The 27,050-nt window shown below is 32.6% G+C and overlaps 2 protein-coding genes across 2 annotated transcripts; one reads left to right on the top strand and one right to left on the bottom strand.

The window, feature by feature from the left end:
• Window positions 1–4,987: 4,987 nt before the first annotated feature.
• LOC132720436 (uncharacterized) lies at window positions 4,988–12,287 on the bottom strand. The gene is made up of 4 exons (XM_060704585.1): window positions 11,583–12,287; window positions 10,440–10,612; window positions 9,553–9,776; window positions 4,988–5,346 (listed from the first exon to the last, which is right to left on the bottom strand). Exons 1-4 carry the CDS (start codon window positions 12,226–12,228, stop codon window positions 5,115–5,117), a joined length of 1,275 nt encoding a protein of 424 aa, XP_060560568.1. The 5' UTR covers window positions 12,229–12,287; the 3' UTR covers window positions 4,988–5,114.
• A 12,471-nt stretch (window positions 12,288–24,758) lies between these two features.
• On the top strand, window positions 24,759–26,465 carry LOC132720435 (histamine H1 receptor-like). Its single transcript, XM_060704583.1, has one exon. The coding sequence runs from the start codon at window positions 24,773–24,775 to the stop codon at window positions 26,039–26,041; it is 1,269 nt and encodes a 422-aa protein (XP_060560566.1). The 5' UTR covers window positions 24,759–24,772; the 3' UTR covers window positions 26,042–26,465.
• The last annotated feature ends 585 nt before the right edge of the window (window positions 26,466–27,050 follow it).

Raw genomic sequence — 27,050 nt, 5'->3', positions numbered from 1 at the left:
TTACACAGTTACATGTTTAAAATGACAAAAGTAGATTCACAAAGTTAAACGATTCTAAGTCATGCATGACGCCCCGCCTCTCTCTGAGTAATTACGATCTTCTATCACGGAAATGTACGGACAGGTATAATACCCCGTCGCCTCTCTAAAGTGAAGGAAAACACGGCGTCCATTCTAACTTTTTTTTTATTTCTATAAAAAGTCCAATATTATTGGTATCAAATGAAAGATTACTCCATAAGCTTTCTATGAGTGCCTCGGAAATAAAAATGAATTAAATAGATGTATTGAAGTTTTAGGTTTTTTTACTCTGAAAATAACACTCTCGAATTGGTAAGAAAAACACGGCGTTCCCTCCAAACTTTTTTTAAGTTCGTAATATATTTTGATAATTTTGGATTGAAATAAAAGTGTGCTTCATACGATTTATGATATATAATTATATAATGCCTAAAAATAAAAAATGAATTAAATCAAACTGAATTAACTTTTCGTTAAAAAGTTTATCATGTTACTTTCTGTAAAATAGAGAAAATAAGAATCCCTAAAGAACGCTCAAAACGACAAAATTGAGAATGTTGCAGGCCCGGTTTGATTGAGACTGCTCATGGACGGTAATGGAAAGAGCAAGTTATCGTCCACGCCCCCTAGCACCGGCTTAAGCAAAATTCAACATGAAACTGGTACAATTTTGAAACATCCGCAGATGTGTTAATATGGCGATTATCACGGAACCTTCAATGTGACACGTAAGTGCCATACCATGAAAAACGGCATATGATCCCCAAGTAAAAAAAAACACACTCTGAAATTCAGTAGAGAAAAAACATGGCGCCCCCTACTTACTTTTTTTATTTCTTGGTCAATTTTGATAATAAACAAGATCATCAAGGAAAGGCGGCGTTGATAATTTTAGACTCAAGTAAAAGAATCCTTTATGAACTTTCTAGTGATGCTTAAAAAATGAAAATTAATTATGTTAGAAGTATTAAAAAAAAAATTGTTTCTTCTAATTTATCGTTGTTTATTTTTTCTCTTAAATCCACACTCATATATTCGGAAAAAAAAATAACGTCGCTTCCTTTAGATACTTTATTCAAAAAGGAAATTGAATATTGAATGAAATTTAAGACCATAAGCTTTGAACAAGTATAAATTAAAAAATCTGGAAACAAAGTGATCCCTCGGAAGCATTAATCACAACAAAATTACATAAGAATTGCAGATTCGTTTAATTGAGTCTGCACATGAGGGATAATGAACAAGTGCAACATCCCTCACGCCCCCTACCACCGGCTTGAACGGTACTCAATTCTCAACACTTAATAGCGCTGGCATCAATGATCCCGAAGGACCAGAAAAAACACTGAAGTGAAGTACGGGGGCAACTTTTTACAGCTGCCACACGGCACTTGACACCTGCTGTTGTGAAGTTAAAAATCTGGAAACAAAGTGATCCCTCGGAAGCACTAATCACTACAAAAAATTACATAAGACTTGCAGACTCGGTTTGATTGAGTCTGTACATGCGGGATAATGAACAAGTGCAAAAAGTTTTTATTCATACTGAAAATACCTTATTAAAGATTGTACATATGTGCTACGGATAAGTATTTTTCTTGATTTCGGAAAGGACATCTCGGTGGCCGCTTTAAAATCCTATTTTTGCAAATACTTGCATAGTTTTTGTTGAAAATGAAATTTGTGCCAATACATTTTTCAATGATACCAATAAGAATATTGGATGGCTTTTACATTATCAATAAAATTACTCCCTTGAAGTTGGTCATTGTTTCCCCTAAAAATTTCCAAATCGCCGATGTTTCTCAGGAATATATGATAAACAAGATCAACAAGGAAAGGCAGCGCTCAATGAACGCAACCCTACATGACCCAGCAACAAGAACAAGTGGCAAGAAGCCCAGGCGGACCCCAAACAAAACACAGGACAGGGCACTAGGCATAGCACGGACAGGCTAATCACTAAAATGATAAATAATTTGTAAGTGATAAGAACACGATGTAAAATAATAAGGTAATGCACAAGTTATCTTCATCATAAATGGTAAAATCAGCAATTTTCAAGTGATGTTGCTAGTGACAAAACTTTTGTAACAAATGTAACATATATATGTTATGAAAAAATGCCGTATGTTGTCCTTCAGTTTTATTTAAAAATATGGGAGAGGCGCCGTTTTATACCTGTCCGCAATAGAAGTTCGTAAATACTTCGAGAGGGGCGGGGCGTTATGCTTGACTTAAAATCGTTTAACTTTGTGAATCTACTTTTGTCATTTTAAACATGTTACTGTGTTAACGTACTCTTGTAGTTCTACAACTGGTAGCACGTTTTCTTAAACTCTATTTTCCGTATTCGAGTTTTACATTTCATTTGTTTATTACAGATCTATAAGTGTACAAGCATGCGTATGTATTGCATGCAATGGAAGATACGAACTTGTAAATTTGTTGTCGTTTTAGATGTTAGGTCAGTTGTTACGATATATATGTAAACTTGTTATATAAAGGCGGTAACCTTCAATTAAAAGATTGAATTAAGAGGCATACAATAAAAATGGTAGGCATACAAGTTCGCATTTTCAAAAGTCATTTTAAAAAGGAACACTTTACATGTCTGGAATTTTGGCAACGAACGCCCTCCATACTTACTGATGCCCCCATTGCCATTTGTTCCTTGCCAAGAGATTTTGGAACCAAACAGGCTGTAAGTTTGCGCATCCCTAAACGATCATGCAAAATTGTTGAAACGCTACCATGTGAAATGCCTATGTTAGGCAAGTCTAGACCAGCCTATGTAAGGCAAGTCTAGACCAGCCTATGTTAGGACAAAAATCTGACCGCCTAACCAAGATTAATTCAGAAACATAAAAAATTATGAAAAAATTTAATTGACTTTTCACACAGTTCCCGTCATTTAAATTCGAGTCAAAAATTTTGAAAACGATAAAAAAGATAATTTTTTACTTGAATTATTAGTGATTGTTTCCAAAGTTCCCAAAAAAATCTTCCAAATACAAAAAAAGACACTGTTTAGAAAAAAATTTTTTATTTTGCCGTTTACTCAAATTTTAAAAAACGTTTTATTGTTGGGTTTTCACTCTTTTTTAAAAATTATATTGTTGACATTAAAACACGCTGATAAAACTGAAGTGTACTTAAACCGTAAGAGTGCCATTACCATGATTTACGACCTTTAAATTATGTAACGCAAAATGTTAAGCGATCTAGAAAACTTCCGGTTTGTTAATATTGTACCTTTATTTCAGCCCAAGAGCTTGAAAGTTTGTCAAAAAATGAATAATATTGTCAACAAATTAGAATTTATGCCAAATGTATACCATATGCTTGGATCGAGTATTCATGTATAGCTTAGTCATTTGTTTAGATTATAACTCGACTTCTCAAACTATTTTGGTGAAAATCAATGTTAAGGAAGAACTCTTAATCAAAAATACAATGGCATCGCAAGTTACCGGACCAATGTGTTTATATAATGCTTTCGATTTTTTAGTTCCAGTGAAGGGGGAGGGGGTGGGGGCAAAGTTTTAGCGTTAAAGGATGAAATTCCACGTGAGACATGTGATGACCCGCTCTCCATATGGACACAATTAACGGAATCGCTGAAAAATCTACAAGTCAGTCAATCCCTATCAATCTATGCATAACTGGTCAAAATTAACCATAACCTAGTTGCATGCTTATATTTATTACCATTTGCCCATTGAGTGTTTTTTTTCTTTATCCGCCATAGCTTTTGGTACTTCTTTAAGCAGTATAAAATCAGAATACAACAGATCAAAAGACTTGAATGGCCTTTTCAATGCTTCAGCACCTTGTGTTAATACAAACAAATGGTTGTACAAGTATGATGTGAAATACCTATGATACTACATGTATTAAGAGTTTTATCGCATGGTATTTTTTCTTGTCGATCATGCTTTTGGACAATTTTATACATGTTGACCTAATATAACTAGAAAATGTTTTATATGATAAACTGAAACAAGAGGGCCATGGTGGCCCTGATGTCGCTCACCTGTATATAGGCCCCCAGAGCGGGGCCAGTATAAACCCCAGGGCTTTTATTTGAACAAACTTCGAAGACACCCATCAGAAGATGTTTCATGATGTTAAGTTTTTACTACACACATATAATGAAAAACAATGACCTCCCCCCCCCCCTGGCAGGGCCAATTTTAACCAAAGGCCTTTTATTTGAACAAACTTCTTGGTAGCCACTCATAAGAAGATGTTTCATGCTAAACATCTAAGCTCTAGCTCATTGGGTTTTATCAAAGAAGATTTTTTAAGTTTTTACTATACACATATAGTTAAAATCAATGACCCCCTGGGGCGGGGCCAATATTGACCCCAGGGCTTTTATTTGAACAAACTTGGTAGACAGTCATTAGAAGATGTTTCATGCTAAATATTTTAGCTCTAGCTCTTTGAGTTCTTTAAAAGAATATTTTTTAAGTTTTTTCTATATGCATATAGGGAAATTCAATGACCCCCTAGGGCGGGACCAATTTTGACCCCAGGGCTTTTATTTGAACAGACTTGGTAGACACTCACTAGAAAATGTTTCATGCCAAGTATCTTAGCTCTAGCTCTTTGGCTTTTTTAAAAGAAGATATTTAAAAAAATTTCTTTCGGTTGTCATGGCAACCAGAGTTCTACATAGTATTAAACTCTTTGAACAACTTTTAAAGGTGACCACCAAAGGAACATTCCTGTGAAGTTTGGATGAAATTGGCTTAGTGGTTTATGAGGAGATGTCATTTAAAGTAAAAGTTTTCGGACGGACGGACCAAGGACGGACGCCGGACGAAAGGCGATCACAAAAGCTCACCTTGTCACTTTGTGACAGGTGAGCTAAAAAGCACCTATTTAAAAAGGGAGTATTGAATAATCATTTGATTACTTTAAGATGATTAAGACAAGAGCATTTTTGTCTAATTTTTTTACTGAGGAATGTTTGCTTTTCTATTTTTCATGTCTATTATACATACATGCAAGAAGTAAAACACTGTTGTGATATTGTACTGTTTAATGTTCTGACATATGTAAATGTCCGTGAAATAACATTAAATTCACAGTTCTATTTCCTCTAGTCTTCTAAATACGTCATCTTTGATATTGTCAGCCAGTTGACCAATAACATCGGAATGGGACCGGCGAAAATCGGTGCATTTAGTCGTGTTTGTCATATGAAACAGATACATTTCTGAACGGCTAACATGTGTGGAAGTTGTATTCAACCATTCCTCTCTACAGTGTCTATAATGATGTATAACGGCTTCGCTCACGTTCGCCACCACATAACTGAAAAAATAAGAAAATACTTTGACAAATAAGCTGGGCATGTTGTTGTTTAATTTTCCTTTTTTTCATTATACATGTAATGGTTAAAGAAGCATTTGATTGCACATCAAAGATAGCTGGCGCTACTCGGGTGTCTGATAAAAATACACCTTTAACGGATTAACGAAAGATGTGTTATGTTGCCCTTACTGTGCTGTACATATAACGTAAAACTCAACTTAAGCGAAAATGAACCCAACTTTAGGCTAAAAAAATAAATCAGTAGTGAAAAAGGGACAAGGAAAAGAGAATTTAATTATAGATGAACATTTAAATGTATTACTTCTACATTTTTAATAAACTGTTTTCTTTGAATTTATGCTTGTTGAGTCATATTTGTCAACTTGGGTTGGAGGATCATCCTATACTGACCTTACAAAATCACTTTGCATATACATTTAAAGTTGATATAAAATATACAAGAAGACATGATGTTAATTGCATGGAATTTGGTCATATCCTAATCGATTTCCCATTTTTTAATAAAAAAAAGGTTGAAACAGATAGATGGTTTGGATTTGTAGTGTTTGCATTTGCAAGTAAAAGTATATAGTTGATTGAATTATTACCATGGATACACATAAAAGTATTTTGATAATATTTAGTTATTGTTATTGATAAATTTAAACACTTCGTTTCAATACTGTTGTATATATATAGACATTCTCAAAATAAATGATCGATAACAAAAAGAACTTAAAGTTGATCCGAAGATTTTAGATTTATGTAAAAAAAGTTTGTTGCCACATATCTACACGCCGTATTACCGGCGGCAGTGATGGCAGATCACTGCAGTGATGGCAGATATCTGAAAATTACCGATCGATACAGGTAGCTTATAAATTTGGTTGGTTATATTACACAAATACGGCCCATTTCATTGCTATAAAACTATTGTCCATTGAATGGAGATACTGTAAGGTAATTTTGGACTCGTTTTTTACTGTTTTCAGACTATTTTTAGCAGGTTAAAAGTGAAAGCCTTAGAAAAATCCGTGAAAATGTCTGTTTTCTGTTCAAAATATCTCAAGTTTTAAGTAAATGGCAGGATTTCCTGTTATCAATATAGACGTTCATCCATTGGGGTCACGCAAGCCAAATATCTACCCCGTGAGTCTTTTCTTGAAAGTTTTACAGACGCTCAATCTTGTCCGGTCGAAGAAAAAATGCTGCCGTTGTAGGCAGATACATATTATAAATGCTGCCGTCGATGGCAGAAATACCACGAAAGTGGCTAACATTCTGACAGAAAATCAAGTTCAATCTTTTATCAATTCCTCTTTTCTTTGCGTCCTTTTAGTCAGAATTGAGACGTTAAACTATCATTTCTAATATTTTCTCAAGAAAGAAAAGTTATTAACCCATTACCCCATGAGCATCTTGTGAAAAATGGCTGTTTTCATTGAAAGGTCTCCCGTTACAAGTTCAAGTTGCTATAAAACTATAAAAACTGCTTCAATACTAATCAAACTTGGCACAAATATTGACTGGACCATTGCCTTTGTAACAACATGTTCAGTCTGAAATTTCCTGTTACCATAGCAACTAGGGGACATCTCAAAATTGCCAAAAATCATTATTTTGCGTTGATTTTTTCAATCAAAATTGATTTCAAAGTGCTGCCACTTCTCAATGGATTGAGACAGAGTCAAAGGCTTTTCAGCATTGGTTACACGTTACCTTATGATCAATCTGGGGTCATTTTTAGCCTCCAACAAGTCCAAAGTTTTCTTGGCGATGAGGGGGCACATCCCCCTTCTGGCAACCCCCTGATGTATCTTTTGGATGGGGGTGGGGGGGGGGGGGTTGCCCCGCGCCGAAAAAGTGGTCAATTTCTTAAACAACATTTATCAAACAAAAACAAGTGTTTGGGGGCCTAAATAAGGCATGTTTTCACAATTTGAGAAAGCAGAAAAGGAGGGGGGGGGGTGAAAAAGGCATAGAAAGGCGTATATATCTGGTAATGAGTTAACAGAAAATGATGAAAAAAAAAAACGAAATTACCCAAAAACGCGTTTTACCATGTTAAAACATGGCCTCACATATAATTTTGAAGAAAAATTGCTGTTTTGTAGATTTTTTGATTTTTTTCATTAATGCGGTTGTTCATCGAAAAAAAAGCTTATTAGCAACATGCAGTTACAATATAAAAAGTTATGATTTAGTACCACAAAATTTCACTATAAATAGAGAAATGAACATGAAAAATTTCATTTTTCTATATTCATGCATGTGTGCTTGATCTGTTGTGTCTGTCAGTTACATGCATACAATACTATATGTATCTTAAGTTTAGCAGCGCACTCCCTTTTTAAGACATAACGCCAATTGCATATTACAGCAAGTAACTTCTGTAAGTGGATATCAAGTAACTTCTGTAAGTGGATATTCATTTGCTAGCATATGACATTATTTTCTCGAGGTAATAATGTTCATCGCTTTATAACAAGTAAAGGCTGAAATTTACTTAATCGGCGCAGATTATAAATTATTAAATTGATGTAATAAAGGGGAGACTATTAACCTCGCAACTGGCATCAGTGTATCATAAAACAATGTATGTTAATGTAAAATGGAAAGATAATATTACTGACAGTTCAAATATTTTCCTATATTATCAAGTTCTTGAAAAACACGACAACGTGGATTCATTTCTTTAAATTTTCATGTTTGTAATAGCGTTGCAGTTTGTCTTTGAATTACATTTACTCTGCTAAACTATTAACAACAGTTCTAACATCACGTGCTTCCATTTAACTATATATTTTTTCATTCATTTTAGTTGTAACCATGACAACTTATAAAGATGAACCTTTCGATGATCACTAGATGAAAATAAATCCTGTGTTTATAGGAAAAAACTAGAATTTTTTGACTTGTCATATTCTTTTTCTCTTTTTTGACCTTTCAATTCATATGAACAGATCAAGCACACATGCATGAATATAGAAAAATGAAGTTTTTCATGTTCATTTCTCTAATTATAGTAAAATTTTGTCGTACTAAATCATTACTTTTTGTATTGTAACTGCATGTTGCTAAAAAGCTTTTTTCGATGCACACACCGCATTAATAACTTTTCTATCTTGAGAAAATATTAGAAATGATAGTTTAACGTCTCAATTCCGACTAACAGGACGCAAAGAAAAGAGGAATTGATAAAAGATTAAACTTGATTTTCTGTCAGAATGTTAGCCACTTTCGTGGTATTTCTGCCATCGACGGCAGCATTTATAATATGTATCTGCCTACAACGGCAGCATTTTTTCTTCGACCGGACAAGATTGAGCGTCTGTAAAACTTTCAAGAAAAGACTCACGGGGTAGATATTTGGCTTGCGTGACCCCAATGGATGAACGTCTATATTGATAACAGGAAATCCTGCCATTTACTTAAAACTTGAGATATTTTGAACAGAAAACAAACATTTTCACGGATTTTTTCCAAGGCTTTCACTTTTAACCTGCTCAAAATAGTCTGAAAACAGGAAAAAACGAGTCCAAAATTACCTTACAGTATCTCCATTCAATGGACAATAGTTTTATAGCAATGATATGGGCCGTATTTGTGTAATATAATAAAACCAACCAAATTTATAACCTACCTGTACCGATCGGTAATTTTCAGATATCTGCCATCACTGCAGTGATCTGCCATCACTGCCGCCGGTAATTTAATACGGTGTGATCTATGGATAAACTTGTATTGAACATTTCAAAGTTCAGTGTTTCTTGCATCTTAAAAAAGTGAAATATTTATTGCTTTCCATTTCAAATTATTGTTAAGTTTTTGCTCCCATTTCTATTTTAGATTTTTCACTTAGTTTATTTTTTTAATTTGAATCCTTGTGCGAGTTTTGCTTACGCTGTGTTTCAAACAGTAATGAAATATCTAAAATATTGTTTTTCAAAACATTCCTGACAAGTGTTTTAGTGACTGATGCAATGATGTCATAGTAGTACAAATATTCATTTCTATTTACATTAATTAAAAGTGATTCTGTATTTGCACGAATGTTTTCAATTTATTTTCATATGTGTTGAACATTTCTGAAATATGCAAAATATTTTTGGTTATCCAAGGTGTATTACATGATTGTTTGCCATCAATTTTGCTATTGTCGTAAACGTATATGAGCCTAGGGAGTTAGAAACGATATTAAATTACCTTGTAAAACCCTGTAACGGATAAGCTCCATGAGTCCACACACTTCCTTGTCGTATTCGAGATGGCATATATACACCCTTATTTCTGTCATTCATTGGAAATGTACAGTTGCTATATCGTCCGATATGAAGCGGATGGCTTTTGTTTGACGGTCCCCAAGTATATGCATGGATTCTAACGCAAAAGAACAACGCTCCAACATTCTCTTTCCTTAACTTATTTTCCTAGAAAAAAAACAACAAAAAACAAATGATGCATATAATGTTAACGCGAGTGTAGGCACTAAGCGCAAAAAAAAAATGCGGCATTGGCACCATTTACATATTCGTGGAATAAGATGTATAAATAATATCTGTCAAATGTTGCGGTTCGGATCGGACTATGGGCGGGTTCCCGAAGGACGGATATTCCGATCCGAACCGCAAACATGTGTCAGATATTTTTCTTGCATATTTTACCAGATTTCTTCATATCTGAAATTATTTTTCTTAACAAAACAATTTTCCATGAACATTTTTGTCATTACACCCGTAACTTTTTTCTTACAACAGCATATGAAATTACAACTTCAGTCATAACGGCGAAATAAGGCCATCCTAAGCATACCATTGTATAGCACGCGACTCACCTGGCTTCTACAGATGAAATTTCCGGCATGGGTAAAACTAACGGAATCACCAGTCTATATGCAAGACATTCTATTCAGTTCTTTTGGAAATGTTTTGATTTAAATTTGTAATGTTGAATACGAAAAACTGACTATTCATTCTAAGTTAATGATAGAGACATGAAGCCAATTCCGATAGAGTAAATAATAATGTACATAGAATACACTTTGTTATATTTATTTATACGCCGGATGTCCCGCCACTTTAAAAGTGACTTACAAAGTAAATTTTCCAAGCATTTTTGAAATGTTTCGTTCTCGGTAGTAAGAACTCATCTGTATCGACGACTGCAACATAATCATAATTTCTAAGTCGTTCCTGGCAGTCAAATAACACCACTTGTTCATCATTCAAGTATTGAGAGTTCTCACCAATGTTGCGTTTAATGATATCTGAAATTATTTAATTTTACCCATGAAATATGTTGCTATATCAGTCAAATATATTTCATATTTTTTAAAAATAAATATGAAATATAAATATGAAAATGGGCGGAGTCAAAACTCATATTTATTTTAAGGACTTCTTTCGCCGTTTTGTTTGAAAAATCTGATAAATACAAAACAACTTTTTCTTGAATATTGTTTTGAAAACTATCTAGCATGATAGAAAATGGTCTAACTAAGAAAATTAATCCGAACACCAATATCTTTAATTCAGTAATTAACGCTGTACAGACGTTTAAAGGGTTGTTTACATGACGTCACAATGTAGCGCCAAACAGCGCGTGCTTACGCATAAATTACTGCGCGCTGTACAATTGCAGTTGGTAGCAAGCAAGGGGATTCGTTACCATTTTCTTTGATAATGAAATTAAATAAAAAGGTTATTTTTTTTGTTTTTCGTGAAATATGGAATATATTATCACTCAACATGATAAAATGCCACATATTTTCACTCGCCGTACCGGCTCGTGAAAATATGTGGCATTTTATCATGTTTCGTGAAAATATATTCCATATTTCACGCAAACGAAAAAATATCCTCTTAATATTCGTTAACATGTCGTTTAATATCGGATAAACATATAGTTTCAAGTATAGTTGTGAAAATTGTTTTATGGTTTCCAAAATATATTTTTGATTGCTTGCTAGTTTCCGTTTCCTTAGTCGGGAGAGGGATATCAAAATGACTTCGTCTTTCAAGACAAACGGGTACATGGCAAAATGAGTAACTATATTTTCTAATAATTCTGAACAAAACAAACAGAAAATTTATAACGACATCCTTCCGAATTAACTTAAAAAGTTGCTCATTTTCATAAACTTTTTTTGTGAACTCTAAATTGTTCTTTTAAGAAGACATCGAATAGCTACCATTGAATGTCTCATTCACTTTATTTCCCATGTGTATATACCTTACCTTTCTCGGGAAAGTCGAAGTCATAAACCTGAGCCATTCCACTTCTTTCATAAAATTTTAAAACCTTAGCTGCTTTTGAATTTAATTGGTAGGTATATGCTATAACCTTGTCAACACCAAATAATTTATGGATCTCAAACCATTCTATCAGCCGTTGAGCATCTAAAGATCCATATGTAAGTTTTACACATACACCAACATTCCGACTTCTTATATTTTTAGGACTTTTATTATGTTTTATGATTGTAGGTGTGATATAGAATACGTTTTCCTCTGGACAAGTTGCATTCTTATCAGCTAAGATCGTGATCGAAGAAATATCTTTAATATCAAAGTTAACTGGGCATTTGAACTGTTTTGCCTGTAAATTAAAGTTTTCTAGAAAATAAACCCAATGAGATTTATTCCAAGATAAAACGGAGACGAACATGCCATTCTTTAATCTGAAGCAACATTTAAAATCATAAGAGGATCCGCTTTTATGTTCCCATCCAGTGACGATAGCTGTTGGAGATACTTCAGTAATATTTTGTGTTTGATTATGTTTAAATGCCTGATCGTTTTCTATATGGGCAATAATGGCTGAAAATAAATATATTCGGCCAGTTTTAGTTTTTATGTAAGACGGCACTATTTTTGCAGTCATCTCTCGATTTGTCAAGTGTGTTACATTTATTTCTAGTTGTTCGATAACGTCACTTTGCTGAAAAAATAAAAAATAATATTTGCGTTCATAAAACCTGGTTTAATTATTAATATCAAATTGTTTATAGTAGCTATAATATAGATAGACAAAACTAGATTGAAATGAACGAGTACTTGGTCTAATTGTACAATGGTACGCTTTTAACTTTGGGACCATACGCCGCTTTTCATAGAATGACACATACGTGTCACATTGAAGATTCCATGATGACCGAAGAATGAAGACATATGCAGGTGTTTATAAACTCAAAGTTTCACCATTAACATGTTTAAATTTTGAATTACGTTTAAGCCAAAGCTAGAGATACGTGGACGGTAACCTGTACTTTCCAGAACCGACTATGAATAGGCTCAATCAAATCTTTTTATTTTCCGTTTTGGGCGTACTTACGCAATCGCAATTACTCGGCCCTTTCCGTCAGTCTTCGGATAAGGACCTCGAACACAATAGTATGAATACACAGAACGGATGCGGTATTTCGGTCTAACCTACGCTAAGAAACTAAACATGTAAACAAATAGTAATTTAATGATGGGAGTTGTTGACAAGTTTATTTCCAATATATGTAGTAAAACTCCACCTAAAATAAGTGAATTCATAGGTACAAAAGCGAACAATACATGACTTATATATTTATTAATATGGCTGTATAAACCGAAAGTACAAAAAACCAACCTGTTGACTTTTATTCGGATTTGTTTAAAATTGAACATCAGCGGGCATACTTAAATTACAAATTGTTGTCAGACATATTTTCAAGCATAAGAGTACCGAATCAGACATTAGATGTCAAATATATACATTCGTTTTACATTATCTCTGTTTCTGTTTACATCTGAAACCACGTGGTAGAACTACTTTTAATCCGTATTGTTTCCGAGGTTATTATAGATAATAGCCGAGGCAGTTCCGAATGCGTACTTACGTACGCAGGGTTTCTTTTCTTTTTCCTTTTGTATATACATTGCAATATCCCATAGTATCCTTTAAAACATTATATAGATCCACTTTTACTTTACTCTATTGATACGGACTTGTTAAAGCATATATAGTATATATGTACTGTTTTTGTAGGGTATAAAAATTGCAAACATTTCTGTTTTTTTTTTTTTCAATTATTTAACAAGCTTTGGAAATTTCCAGGAAGTCATATTACAGTTAAAACAGAGGTTAGTTTTGAAATATGTGAAATTATACAGGGACTATCTTATCTGTGACTGGAGATGAGTTAAAGTATATAGAAAGTTATATTACCCTTAAAACAGAGATTATTCTTGGAATGTGTGTAAATATATAGGAAGATATATTACCTTTAAAACACAGGTCAGACTGGAAATTAGTTTAAATTTTGAAGGAGCAAGAAAGATAACTATTATCACCGCAGCTATATACACCATAATATTTCCCTGCCGGCGAACTCTGTAAAAGTCGCAACGGAACCGTCTCCTCATATAGCGAACCTATTAAACAACAAAACATTATTTTCATATTTAAATAATTGGTCATACAAAAGCTGTAAATAAATCTAGAAATAAGGATAATACTTTATATCAGACAGTATCAAATTGTATTCATTTCACACGAGGTGTCATAAAATAACATTGAAATGGACATATAAAGGTAACAGCGTCTTTACTTGTTTGTGTAATAACGCGATGTGATAAAATTGTATACTGATCCGCTATATAAGCGATACCCTGTGTAAAATCTTTATTTCATCGATAACCTGAATATTTGTGAAACTTGATAAAGACATTACCAATGGTTATCATATTTTTCTTCTTAATTTTTATTTGTTTGGGTCGTCAGACAAAACAAATAATGGTAGCGAAGTTTCAGACCTGGATGCTGTTAATTGCAAATGCCGAAAGTAGTCCGCTTTTTTGAAGCGGTTACTTCCCTTTATATGTACACTAACGCCGAAAAATTCAGGGGAGATCACTGCGTAAAGATTGTTAATTGACAGGCGCATTAATTTTCAAGCAAAATAGTTTAAGTCAAATAAACATTGAATTGAATATCAGTGTTGCTTATAAATTGAAGCAAATTCTTTATTTGATGAACATTATTCACTAAATAAACAAGATCATTTAAAATTCCTATTGATTAATAACTTTTGATAAACTATCTCTTTTTTAATTTTTTTAATGCTCTTCTGTGCATCAGTGTATTGATTTGTTCCTTTGACCAAGACATTGTAAACATTTACTAAAATTCACAGGTCATGTACACTGAACCAACAACAAAAAAGTTTAAAAAATTGTAAAAATAACAACAATATCACAACTTTGGGCACATGTTTTGTGTCAAACCGGTCTTATCAGTGTCTTGACAGCCAAAAACTTGTAGAAAAATAGAACCTGTTCTAATTTTCTTGCAAGAAATTATTTTCATGGATGTCACATAATTTCTCATTAAAAACCATTCAAGCAGGGTCCAATTCAAGAGAATATGATACTTGCATTCAAGACTTGGATAGGTGTAGACACGGCGCCGCGGCGCGCATATTGTATCTAAAAGGGCAGGATTCAGGGAATCAAAACTGCGTCGTATCCTACAAAATGTAAACAAACGCCGCCATCTTGGAGCGAAAAATGTATGTTTTTGTATATAACTATTTTTGTTGCGCCGCGGCGCGCATATTGTATCTAAAAGGGCAGGATTCAGGGATGGGAATCAAAACTGCGTCGTATCCTACAAAATGTAAACAAACGCCGCCATCTTGAAGCGAAAAATGTATGTTTTTGTATATAACTCTTTTTGTTGGAAATGACTGAAAACCAGATATATGTGTTAACACGCTACACTATTTTCCGCTTCGTTCGTAATATGCTGCTTGCACAACTATTTTGTAAAACAAAAGTTATAGCGAACTTACACTCGAAGCGGGGCAGAATTTTTATGAAAATGTGTGGATACGACGCAGTTCATATTGCTTTATCTATCGTTTTTTCCTTCAAATCAATTATATACTCGTTTTCAGAGTTCACCATAAACTTCAAAACATAATTTTGCATAATTTACTATCTATCTATTTATTTATTTATTTTTGGATCACAAACCTTCTCTAATTCTAAGAATTTGTATTAAAAAAAAAAATTACATGCTTTGCGGTGGTTTATAGAAATATATCAGTGATATAAAACCAATAATTTCACTTTTATAAACAGAGAAATTATCAATTTGATAATTTCACTGTTTTGAATTTAAGCCCCTTACGTTGTTTCAGTGAAATACCAGCGTGCACAGTACTGGGAACCAACTTAATGACGTGACGTCGTAAATGACGTCACGTTGTATTATATTTTGGCGCGCTTTTCATTCAGTATTAGGTTTAATGTCTTTTAAAACGTTTATTTGCATATAATAAAAAGAAAATTTGTTTAGTTTAGTGTAAGATCGAAATACATTTCACCTTGTGAACACCAAAATATATAGAGGATATTCAAGTTTTTTCTATAAATACATGATTTATTTTCATTGAGTGGTATGAAAATAAATATTTCATGAGTGGCGGTAGCCACGAGTGAAATATGGTAATTTTCATGCCACAAGATGAAAATAAATCATGTATTTATAGAAAAAACTTGAATTTTCTGTTTATTATATACATTTTTCTCTTTTTTGATATTAAAATTTGAAAGATTTTCCTGTACTGGCAGAATTTAAAAGAAAGTAGTCCGGCAAGACACCAGTGAAAATACGGAAAATATGTTTCACTGCAGTGAAAAATAAATTTTTACAGTGAAAATACGGAAAATGAAAATACGCATTTTATTTCATCAATATTTCTCAATTTATAAGTATATAATAAATTCTATTATCACACATCCGTGCCGATTTTGCGACTCCGTGCATATATTTTGACGTGAGGTCATTAGCGTTATACAAACATAATGTAAAGATGCGCTAAATGTTAGCGTTATACTAAAGGCGCGTCAATGAAAAATGACGCTTATTTCACTTTAAACTGTCTTTATTTTTGGTATGTGATAAATAGAATATTAAATTCGTGTAAGTTCATTACTGAATTTATTACACTCGTTGAATAAAATAATAATATGCTCGCCAGAGGCTCGCATAATATCATTTTATCCAACTCGTGCAATAAATTCAGTATTTAACTTACACTCATTCAATATCCTCTATATCTTACACCGAACTAAACAAATATCCTCTTTATGATTGCACTATTGATGCAGAACAAGAAATTGTTGTTATGATTTTTACATTAAAAATATGGCAAAAGACAAGATTCAACCAGAACCTTGATAAACTCGTAAGTGACATCAAAATTAGATTACTGTTATTCGTGGCTATATGGATCTCCAAAGTACGTTCTCAACAAGCTCATAAATGTTCAAAATACGGCTGCTTGTGTTATTACCAGGACACCGCGAAACTGCCACATAACCCCAGTTTTAAAGGAACTATATTGGCTTCCTGTGCACATAAGAGTCAAGTACAAACTCCTTACATATGTGTTTAAGGCGCTTCATGGACAGGCACCTACGTACATACGAAACATGCTAGAATTTGTGACTTGACTTGACTTGATGTTTTAATTTGTTTGTTTTGTTGTTTTTCTTTTCTTTTAAATATTGTATCATTTATTTGGTTATACTGTACAGTACTTTTGAACTTGTCAATGTGCATGAAAAAAGTGCTTTAGAGGTTTGGTATATAATAATGATAATAATGAATGTGATCGATTTTCAAAATTAAAAAATGAAATGAAATCAGAGCTGTAAATTTTGCTTACAATGTTAATTTTTATTTTTTAAATATTAATAAATGCAATAATTTTCATTCCGAAAAAAAAGCCAAAACAGTTGGGTTTTTTTGTTTGTTTGTTTTTTTTGTTGTTGAAAAATTGGAGACCAACAACTTTATTACACTGTTTCTCAGTTTCTCTACTTGTTATAGGGTTTGTAAGCGAACAGCATGGATCCTGATCAGACTGCGCGGATGCGCAGGTTGGTCTGGATCCATGCTGGTCGCAAACCCATTATGTTGGTTTTGTCATGGCGCGGCTCATTTATTTATTAATGTCAAAGCCTTATAAGATACGGGACCAGATTATTCTAGAATTGTTATCACTCTGCAAAGACGATCTGAACGATCTTAAAGGATCGAAAGAATAGAATCTCTAAAGGAAAAAAAAGGAAAACAAAAACCTTAAAAACTGACTCATATAAAAAGCTGATATACAATCTATACATACACGTTTGAAACATGATGACCATAATGAAGTCAAAACTAAATGCCTTTACAAACATCTCTTTGCAAAATAGCCACAATGATTAGTCTGGTAAATATCCACTTATATTTCGAAATAAATGTACAGAATCAAATTACGAATAAATTGTTTTCCCAATCAATCGTAATAAAACGTTACGACAGAAAATCACCTGGGGTTGATATTTTGTAATATATTTATCAAATGCTTTTAAGAAGACGGCTTCTGTGCTATCTTTGCTTGTCTCTCCCGATTTGAAATTTTGAGACACGTTCAATTAGCTGATACCTTGAACGCTTTATATTATACATTTATTATATTTATTTCATAATCGTTTCGATTGTGAAATATACAAAGTTTAAACCAGATACAGCATAGAGTTGAAAATAATTGATAGATTACTAAAATTTGATTTAATCATAATATTGACATGTTTCTCTTATTAGGAAATATTTTGTGGTGAAATCTTGTAATCAGCTGCGAAATATTTTGTGGTGAAATCCTGTAATCAACTGGTCTGATAATTTAAAATGTGTAGTTGTTCTTGAAAGAATTTTATAATGACTTTGCATAAATGAGCCGCGCCATGACAAAACCAACGTAATGCGTTTGCGACCAGCATGGATGCAGACCAGCTGCGCATCCGCGCAGTCTGCTGTTCGCTTACAAACCCTATAACAAGTAGAGCAACTGATAGCAAAGATCAGACTGCGCAGATTCGCAGGCTGGTCTGGATCCATGCTGGTCGCAAACGCATTATGTTGGTTTTGTCATGGCGCGGCTCAAATGTTTTGAACATGATAACAACGCACCACGCAAAATAATTAAGTCACAAACTCAAAGGTCATGGTCACAATTGTGCGTCAAAATACATGGTATGATTTTTTTCATAAAGTTGAATTTATGGTCGTGACAGGCCAACAATTCTTTCATTAATCGATGGTTTTCAAAATGACTTAGTACAATTGTGATCTGTTGGACATAATGACAATATATAGTGCTTATAAATCAGCACAGTATATCCATGCATTGAGGCGATCAATTCGAATCTGAACGTTTCACCTTTCTTTCATGTTTCCATTGCTCACGAACAATCTTCCATTTTCAAGATTTCCTTAACGCTTTTAAACACGCTAAGGAAATCTAATAACATTTTTTATTTATTTTGTTGTATTAAGATAATATTTTTCAAAATAAATAAAATAGAGAAAAACAGAATAACGCAAAGACGCGAAAATTGGAAATTGTGCAGACTCGGTTTGATAAATCTGTTCTTGGACGATTGTGGTTACTGTACTGCAAGCAATCGTAGACGCCCCATGCATCGGCATTAGCATTGTCTAACATTTGAACAGACAAAAATGGTGAAATTTTGCCTACACACGGGTGAAACTAAAAAATGGAATTAGATTAGAAAAGGGGAGCCTGCATATGACAAACAAGCTAGATTTAAGTGCATCGATGATAAGTTTATAGAATACGAGTAATGCTTATATAAATATTGTTGTATACGGTTGCCCATTTGCCAAAGAATTGGAGAATTAACAAATAAAATGTTTATATGTACATACATTATTGGAAAAACTGTCAACATAAGCAAAATATCGGATACTTCTTTTTAATTATTCCTCTTTTTTCCTGTAAAAGTTTTTAGAACTTATAATGTATGTAAATATTTGTCTTAGTGATATATCACAAAGTTTGCCGATACAGCAGGAATTTATTCATACAATTCGATCACTCCATCATGTCCCTGATACCCTAGTAAAATTACTGAACAATTTATTTGAGATGTTTGTTGGTTGTAAGCATTAAGTATTTGCTTTACTTATCGGTAATATCCGAGTAGTAGAAAACGGTGTTTCCTTGGTGACAGTGTATATAAACAGGGAATCAATGTAGAAGTAACAGATTGAGATTATTGATACAAGAATGATATGACCAGGTTAAAACAGGTAGGATACCAGATTTCTTTTGTTTATTTTGAGTTATCATCATTTTTTTAATAAAAAAGTGTTGTTTTTTTTTCAATTAAATAACGATGGGAAAATGTATTAATAACCTTTTTGGTGAAAATGAATTTTTGCATATTTGAGTGGCATTTAATGTTCGTACACAATTTAATAAATTAAAAATAAATAAATAACGGTGGCAAACTGCATTAATAACCTTATTGGTGAAAATAATTTTTTGCATATTTGAGTGGCAATCAATGTTTATACACAATTGTTTTAAAGAGTATTTTATATATTTTTATGCATGTCATTTTGTATTTATTTGTTAAGCTTATACTACATTAAGGAAACAATGCATTCCTAGATATTATTATAAACGCACAAGTATGTTAAAATTTACTGAATTGTTACGATGTTCAAAATAAATCAGTCATTTTTTGTAAAAAAAGCATTTGAGTTTCGAAGGAATTCATTAAACCTTAAAAATGACATTAAATTGACTCATGCATTAGAATTTATTCAAACATATATTTTAAAGAATATATAATGAATTTGAAATTTAATAACAACAATATATATGCATATAATGTATATAGATATAATCTATTAATAAGTTTTTCAAATGCCACATTACTTCATATATGTATATAAATGTATGTATGTCTGTAACGATAAAATGTAGATGTTCAAGTTAGTGTTCAAATGTTGCTATTAATGTTAAAATATCAGAAGAATGAAAATAGTATAAATCGTTTTTTTATAACTTGATTTAATTAAAAAATGTTTTCTGTTAAGGTTGATATTCAACATATTTGATGAATCATATGAATCATTAAAATACAATTATTATTGTATCATATGAGCCGCGTCACGACAAAACCGACAGTTTGCGACCAGCATGGATCCAGACCAGCCTGCTCATCCGCGCAGTCTGATCAGGATCCATCCTGTTCGCTTACAAACTCTATAACAAGTAGAAAAACCGATAGCGAACAACATGGATCTTGATCAGACTGCGCGGATGCGCAGGCTGGTCTGGATTCATGCTGGTCGCAAACCCATTATGTTGGTTTTGTCTTGACACGGCTCATATATATGTATTTTGCTTCTCAAGAGTTTGATATCATTTTGTGTACAATTACATTTTCATTTCTTGAGGCAATTCATTGTAGAAATATCATGTATAAAGGCAAATCGTGATCTAAATAGTCACATGTTCGATCCAAATAGGAGCAAGAAAGAAAGAACCTATATATTCTAAAAAAATAACATTATATTAGTTCAGATCGTGACTTTTACATGTTTTAAAAATATCTAAACATAATATATACATGTACTGATATTCTTTAGAAAAATATCGTTTTATATGATTCAATTGTAAATTTCCTGTATCATTTTTAGCGTTTGTCAATAAATAAATAAATAAATAAATAAATAAATGAAAAATTAAAAAAAATTAAGGGCATATCTTAATGGAATAGTTGTTATTGTTTTATAATCTTTTGCTTTTGTGTTTCTATATATTGTTTAGGAGGCCATATTTAAAATAAGGATATGTTATTTGATTTCTACGATGGTATATTTCATATGTTACCTTCTTTTAATAAAAATATTATTATTATTATATATTTTCCTCAAAAGCTTTCTTTAAAACTTATGGCATACTTCATTGACTATATATTTTTAATAAAAATGCAGGAAATCATCTTACCAAGTACTTTTTAATCCAATTACGTTAAGATTTTATGATATTGACATGCCTGTTTATTTTATTCTATTCTAAAAATGAAAATTTTATAGTTAGAACATGAACAAATATAATTATTACCCAGCGAAATTCAAAATATAAATATTTTTATCAACTACGAAATGTTTTAATATAAAAATCTTTTGAAATAAGTAAAACGTATGCATTAAACTAGTGTTAATTTTGTTTTAACTTTGCTGCCTTTTGATATTTTGTCGGACTTATTATGTTGGTAGCTCAATTTTTTTATTTAGAAATTGAAGACCCCTAAACTTTAAATGGACTGCCCGGAATACAAAGCAGACCAAATCCATTACGAAAATCCAGTAGGTTAATAGTTAACACCAAAATTGTAAAATATTGTTTATATCTAATAAAAGGGTTGAGGGTGTTTTTTTTATACAATTTAAATTCCGTTTGTTTTAAAGTTGATTTTAATGAAAAAAAGACAATCTATATTACGTAAACCATCAAAACATTTTATAAATCCATTAATGTCTAAAAATTGGGTTTATATTTTTTTAAAGCGTTTATTTTTATTTATTTTATGTTCCAAAACAGTTTCAAAAATGTTACTCATTGGCAATACATGTAACGAGATACTTTGCTTTTTTGTTTTTTGGCAAAAGTAAAGAAATAAAAAAAGAAGTCAAAATAGACGCGTTTAACATTTTTTACTTCCACTATCCAGGAAAAAAGTCAATAAACGTAATTCTAATCAGATGAAAAGCGTCTAAAATCTATTAGTAATTAAACATAAAACCATTTTTGCCCCCTGTGGAAAAAAAAATCCAAGATTATTGCTTTTTTATACAAAATTTTTTCATGTCTATTTTCCAAGAAATTTATATTCACAAATGAAATAAAAACGTCAATAAAAAAAATACCAGGTCGCTCAACACGGCACAGTTATTAAAATGTTGCAGACATTTAACATGACTGAAAGAAAACAACAACAACAAAAAACAATGGGAAACAGATATCATCTTTTTTTATACAATAATGAACAAAATGTTGTCCAAAGGTTAAATTGAATTTTCAACTAAACTTTATGTTCTGTTTATTTTCAGCTTTTGTACCAAGGGAACAAATAGCAGAACCCTGTACCGCCCATTTGACGCAAACTAAATAAAGTAAAAAAGGTAAATGTGATCTAAATTTATAGTCTTCTGAAAAAAAACAAAAACTTTCATCACGCTAAATTTCTTAAATGAATTTGTCCCCTCTTTCAATCTGGACAAAACTATTAACCAATTTTAGGTGGAAAATATCAAAAAAGTGCAGACAGGTGTGCCCGCTGAGATTGGGCAGCACAGGCCGCGTAGGCAGATTCAGTTGCCTCTTGCATCTGAGAAAATCCTTTAATTTATCAATTTATCCCTATCCTCATTATTAGGCGGTCAACTCGATTTTTGCAATATCGACTGATAATCAAATTAAACATGTATACACTCCCACATGAAATAAACATAAAATATAAAACCAAATTATTGCCCATGCTTCTTGGGATGTCATTGCATTACGGATAACTTAAACAACCAATAAGACGCGTAAGACATATGAAACCTTTCTCCAATTAATAAAAAATATTCTCTCTGATTTCAATACAGACACAAGTCACGTCCTGAATATCTTTATGTTAAACAGAACTTGATAAGTACCTGTCATCGTGTGGTATTACTAGGCCCCTTACTCAGATATTAATTAAATAATTCCTTGTATGCAAGTGTGTGAGTGTATTTTTTTTTAATTAAGATATAATGGAATCGTAAACTAAACTATAATAAAAATGAAAACAATCCTTCATAGATTTTACAAAAGCGTTTATTAAAGTACACGTACCTTTAAAGAATTATGATATTAATCAAACTTCAATGATATTACATGTCATGCTTTCAGCGAATTTCAAATTCCTGTGTGAGAAGAGAAAGCCTTTGTTCTTCTGGGGCAATATATCTAAAAGGGCAAACAAACCTTGATCTCGCACGTTCCAAGGCACTTTTATGTTTCCTATTTTTTATGAAATACATCACACTGCACTGAGGACCACATGTCTGGAAAACATTGAATTTGAAAATCTTACCTAGATCAACTGGCACAGGGGCACTTAAAACAGAAAAAAAATGAAACAGTTGATAACGAAATATACCCAATCAAATTGAAAATCGGTATTAAGTGCAACCCTTAGCCCCAATGTTATTAGAGGTTTTTTTAGAGGTTTTAAACCGCTTTCAATTTTCAAGTCATTTAGTGCCTTAAAATGCTTATACTCTCTAGACACAGAGCTGATATTTTGTACGTAAGTTACCTGTATAGCTTTTATAGTTCGTATCAAATCCGCCACTTCATGCGACACACATCTACGTTTCTTCAGCCTCTTTTCAATTTCCATAACCAAAAGAATGCACTCCTTAAGAGACTCCACTGAGTTTGTTTTGTCATAACGGAATGGAAAGACATTTCCGAGATAAATGTTTCAGTTGATGTAGGAATAGACCAATTACTTGTGTGCCAAATTGCAGACCAATCGCTCGCTCCATTTTTCCAGAATAATTATTCTAATTGTGGAAAATGACCGAAATTGAAAAGTGATTCAAAGCATTTCACTCAAATCCGAATAAGAACAGCGCAAACATTTCATTTAATTTCTGGGCATTTTTCTTATTTACCTTTTGCATATCTGTCTGTTTTAAGTGCACCAGCCGATCTTTGTAAGACATTTTATGTTTTTAGATTTTTGTACTTCAGTGAAGTTCCTTTTATACATGTATTCCTAAATTATTTACATGAATATGCCAACAACCAGGTTTTTTTATCATTTTCTATCCACGTATTTTTATAATTATAATAACAACAACAACAAAATATCAACAAAGAGAACATATAGTAAAAAAGGTGAATGTATTTGTAGGGCAAAATGCGGTGATATTGATCTTGTTTTCCTTCTTCAAGCTACAGCAAAACCAAATGTAGAAATGAAAATCAAAACTATTTGTAGGTTAGAAGTTTAGAAAATAAAAAACAAAATTAATCTTTATAGAAACTTTTAAGACAATTACGCTATTTTAATGACATATGTTACATCGATACAATGCTCCTATATATATCAAACTGTCCCTAAGGTCTTATTTACATAACACGCATCTGTGCTTGTTATCTCTTAAAGAAAAATCATAAAAAGACAACATATTAGGTAAGCATACATGCATATCGAGCTTACGTACATAAACACATATGACAGAAGCGAACAGATGTGGAAATATGGAAAATGGTACAGAAAGAATTATATAACTTCATGTAAATCTTTCTACGCTAAATATCTTAGACGGACATGTCACCTTTCAATTTTAACAAAACCAGTTATCATTTTTAAATCATTAATATCAAAAGTAGAAATCCATAAATGATTACAGTAACATACTTGCTTAGAATTGTTCCATTTTGAAACGGTATAATACTTATTGACACATATCAAATGTTTGCTATAACTTTCATTTAACTAAAAATGTGTCGTCAAAGTTTATACTTTTTATTGCAGTTACAATGACCGTGCAAAATAAAACATGCGATATTGAATCGAATTACACGTGCTGGAACGAAAATGGGCAAGAATTCAATAAGATGTGGGCTAAATTGATGATACCAGTGGAAGTAATGATGTGTCTATTTGTTATAGTTGGAACCATCGGGAACATTCTAGTGCTACTGGTATATTCATACAGGCAACAAAAGACGACAGCAAATATTTTCATCATGTTTCTAGCTTGCATGGACCTGTTTGCATGTGTTGTGCTACACCCATACATAATATACAAACTCTTTCATGGGTATGACCAAACGTGGACAGAGATTTGCAAACTGTTTGAATATATAAACCACGTTATACTAGGATTGTCCGGTTTAACACTGTGCCTGGTTGCAATAGACCGATATCTTGCAATATGTCACCCAGTTAAGTACCTTCTGTTTCACAAACATGTCGCAAAGGGGATCACCACGATCACTGTTATATCTATAATTGGCAGTCTGCCAATTCTAGAATTATACGGCGCCACTCCAACTGTAATACGTCTGTTCAACAGTACATTTGTTTGCTACAAATGTCACTATAAACTAGAGTACCAGAATTCTGCAGTTTTGACGGCATTTGGAGCGTTCGTCATGGGTCTTTTTATGATAGAAATAGTTATAATGGTGATTCTGTACAAACACGTGGCAGTTACAGCGTATCGTGCGAGACGCATGGTCAGACCATTATCCAACGCACATATTTTGGCGGGAATTAATCCTTCAACATCAAACTCGGGAGGAAGACAAGGATTGCCAAAAGGCGAACAAAGTACAGACATTACTAATACGTCGCATGGTCAAAATACCCGTTCTTTAGATGATATTGCCACAAGTGAATCGAGACTTGCTAAAGCCACAGTAATATTTTCAGTTAATACAAGCATTCGTAACATCGAAAGGAGGCACTCGTCACGTGATGATCTGACAATGGACTACCACAGAAATTTTACAGAAAACAGAAACTTTTCCTCTAGACTTAAGGCTGCAAAAATGTTATTTTCTGTTACAGCTGTGTTCTTTTTGTCGTGGATGCCGTTTTTTATTATCCGTATTTCTGCGTCAATAAATCCGTATTTCTGGAATGACCAATCGAATACAAAATTAGTTATTGATCATATGTTAAACCACATATTCTACTTAAATAATGCAGTCAATCCAATCATATATACAATTATCAATAAAAACTTCAGATTTGATTGTAAAAGGCTTTTCAGAAAACATTGTGGGACTGGAAGGCGTTGACATAAATACATCACCTATTTCGTCAAAAGATATAACATTGTTAATTCGCAGGACATCCGGTTATTAGTTTTGTTACTCTATATACTTTGGGTAAATATTTGTTGTTTTTTTTCTATCTCAAAAAAGGAGAGGTGCCCCGAGAGTAACGAAAAGAAATAGTAAAAAAAGTAAAAACTGCAGAGTCGTTTGATTGTGTCTTTTAATAGGCCAATGTTCATCTGTCAGGCTCCTTTCGTCTGCTGGAGCAGTATACAATCTTTAACACAATTTATCTTTATATCGTATACCAGTGCAGTTTTGCGACCCTGAAAAGAAGAAAAGATTTATACAGGCGTGGGCATATTTTGGCGAGACGTCATATGCGATATAAATGTACAAACAAAACGCGTTATGTCACAATTTCTTTCATGGTGAATATACTGCAATCGACACAGGCAAAGTCACCTGAGTGAAAAAGAAAATATACAGGGGATGTTTTTCTGTCATTTAAAATAAGCTCTCGATCTCTTGTTACTGTTTCAATGAAACTCTTTGTCTTATAGACTTAATGACAGAATTATCATGTATTTGCATTGCCAAAAGGTAATGATCAGTTTGCTAAAAACCAGATTCCATATTAATTTGTTTGCTCAACCAAGTACTGTTTTGTTATGTTGTTAATCGTTGTATAATAAAGTCAGTTTTGAAAAAAAATTATCTCGGTGTTTATTACCATTTGAGTGCAAATATACTTGGTGAAACATGTATTTGCAACATATATATCAACCACTTTCAAGCCCGTTTCTCGGAACAATACATTACTAGTGTCATGATTTGATCTCAGTCCGAACCAATAATAATAACTTGGATTTGAAAGCACCAATAGGGCAGTGCTAATAAAGCTTTTTGTGTACAGTGTGATATTTGAAAAATGCAAATAAACCATATATTGTCTCTTTAGAAAGTTGCCTTTGAACTAATGTGCAGTCACTACTTTGGTATTTGCAAGTGTAACACAGTAATAATATAA

This window comes from Ruditapes philippinarum, unplaced genomic scaffold (assembly GCF_026571515.1).
Source record: "Ruditapes philippinarum isolate M1 unplaced genomic scaffold, ASM2657151v2 ctg7954_1_1_1_1, whole genome shotgun sequence".
NCBI lineage: Eukaryota > Metazoa > Mollusca > Bivalvia > Venerida > Veneridae > Ruditapes > Ruditapes philippinarum.
This window is presented reverse-complemented; position numbering and strand designations above follow the sequence as displayed.

Coding starts and splice junctions, on each gene's coding strand:
- LOC132720436 (XM_060704585.1), bottom strand. CDS start 12,228: ATGACTGCAAAAATAGTGCCGTCTTACATAAAAACTAAAACTGGCCGA. Junction 10,613..11,582: donor CTTCGACTTTCCCGAGAAAG/GTAAGGTATATA, acceptor AAATAATTTCAG/ATATCATTAAACGCAACATT. Junction 9,777..10,439: donor ATGCTTGGAAAATTTACTTT/GTAAGTCACTTT, acceptor TTTTTTTTCTAG/GAAAATAAGTTAAGGAAAGA.
- LOC132720435 (XM_060704583.1), top strand. CDS start 24,773: ATGACCGTGCAAAATAAAACATGCGATATTGAATCGAATTACACGTGC.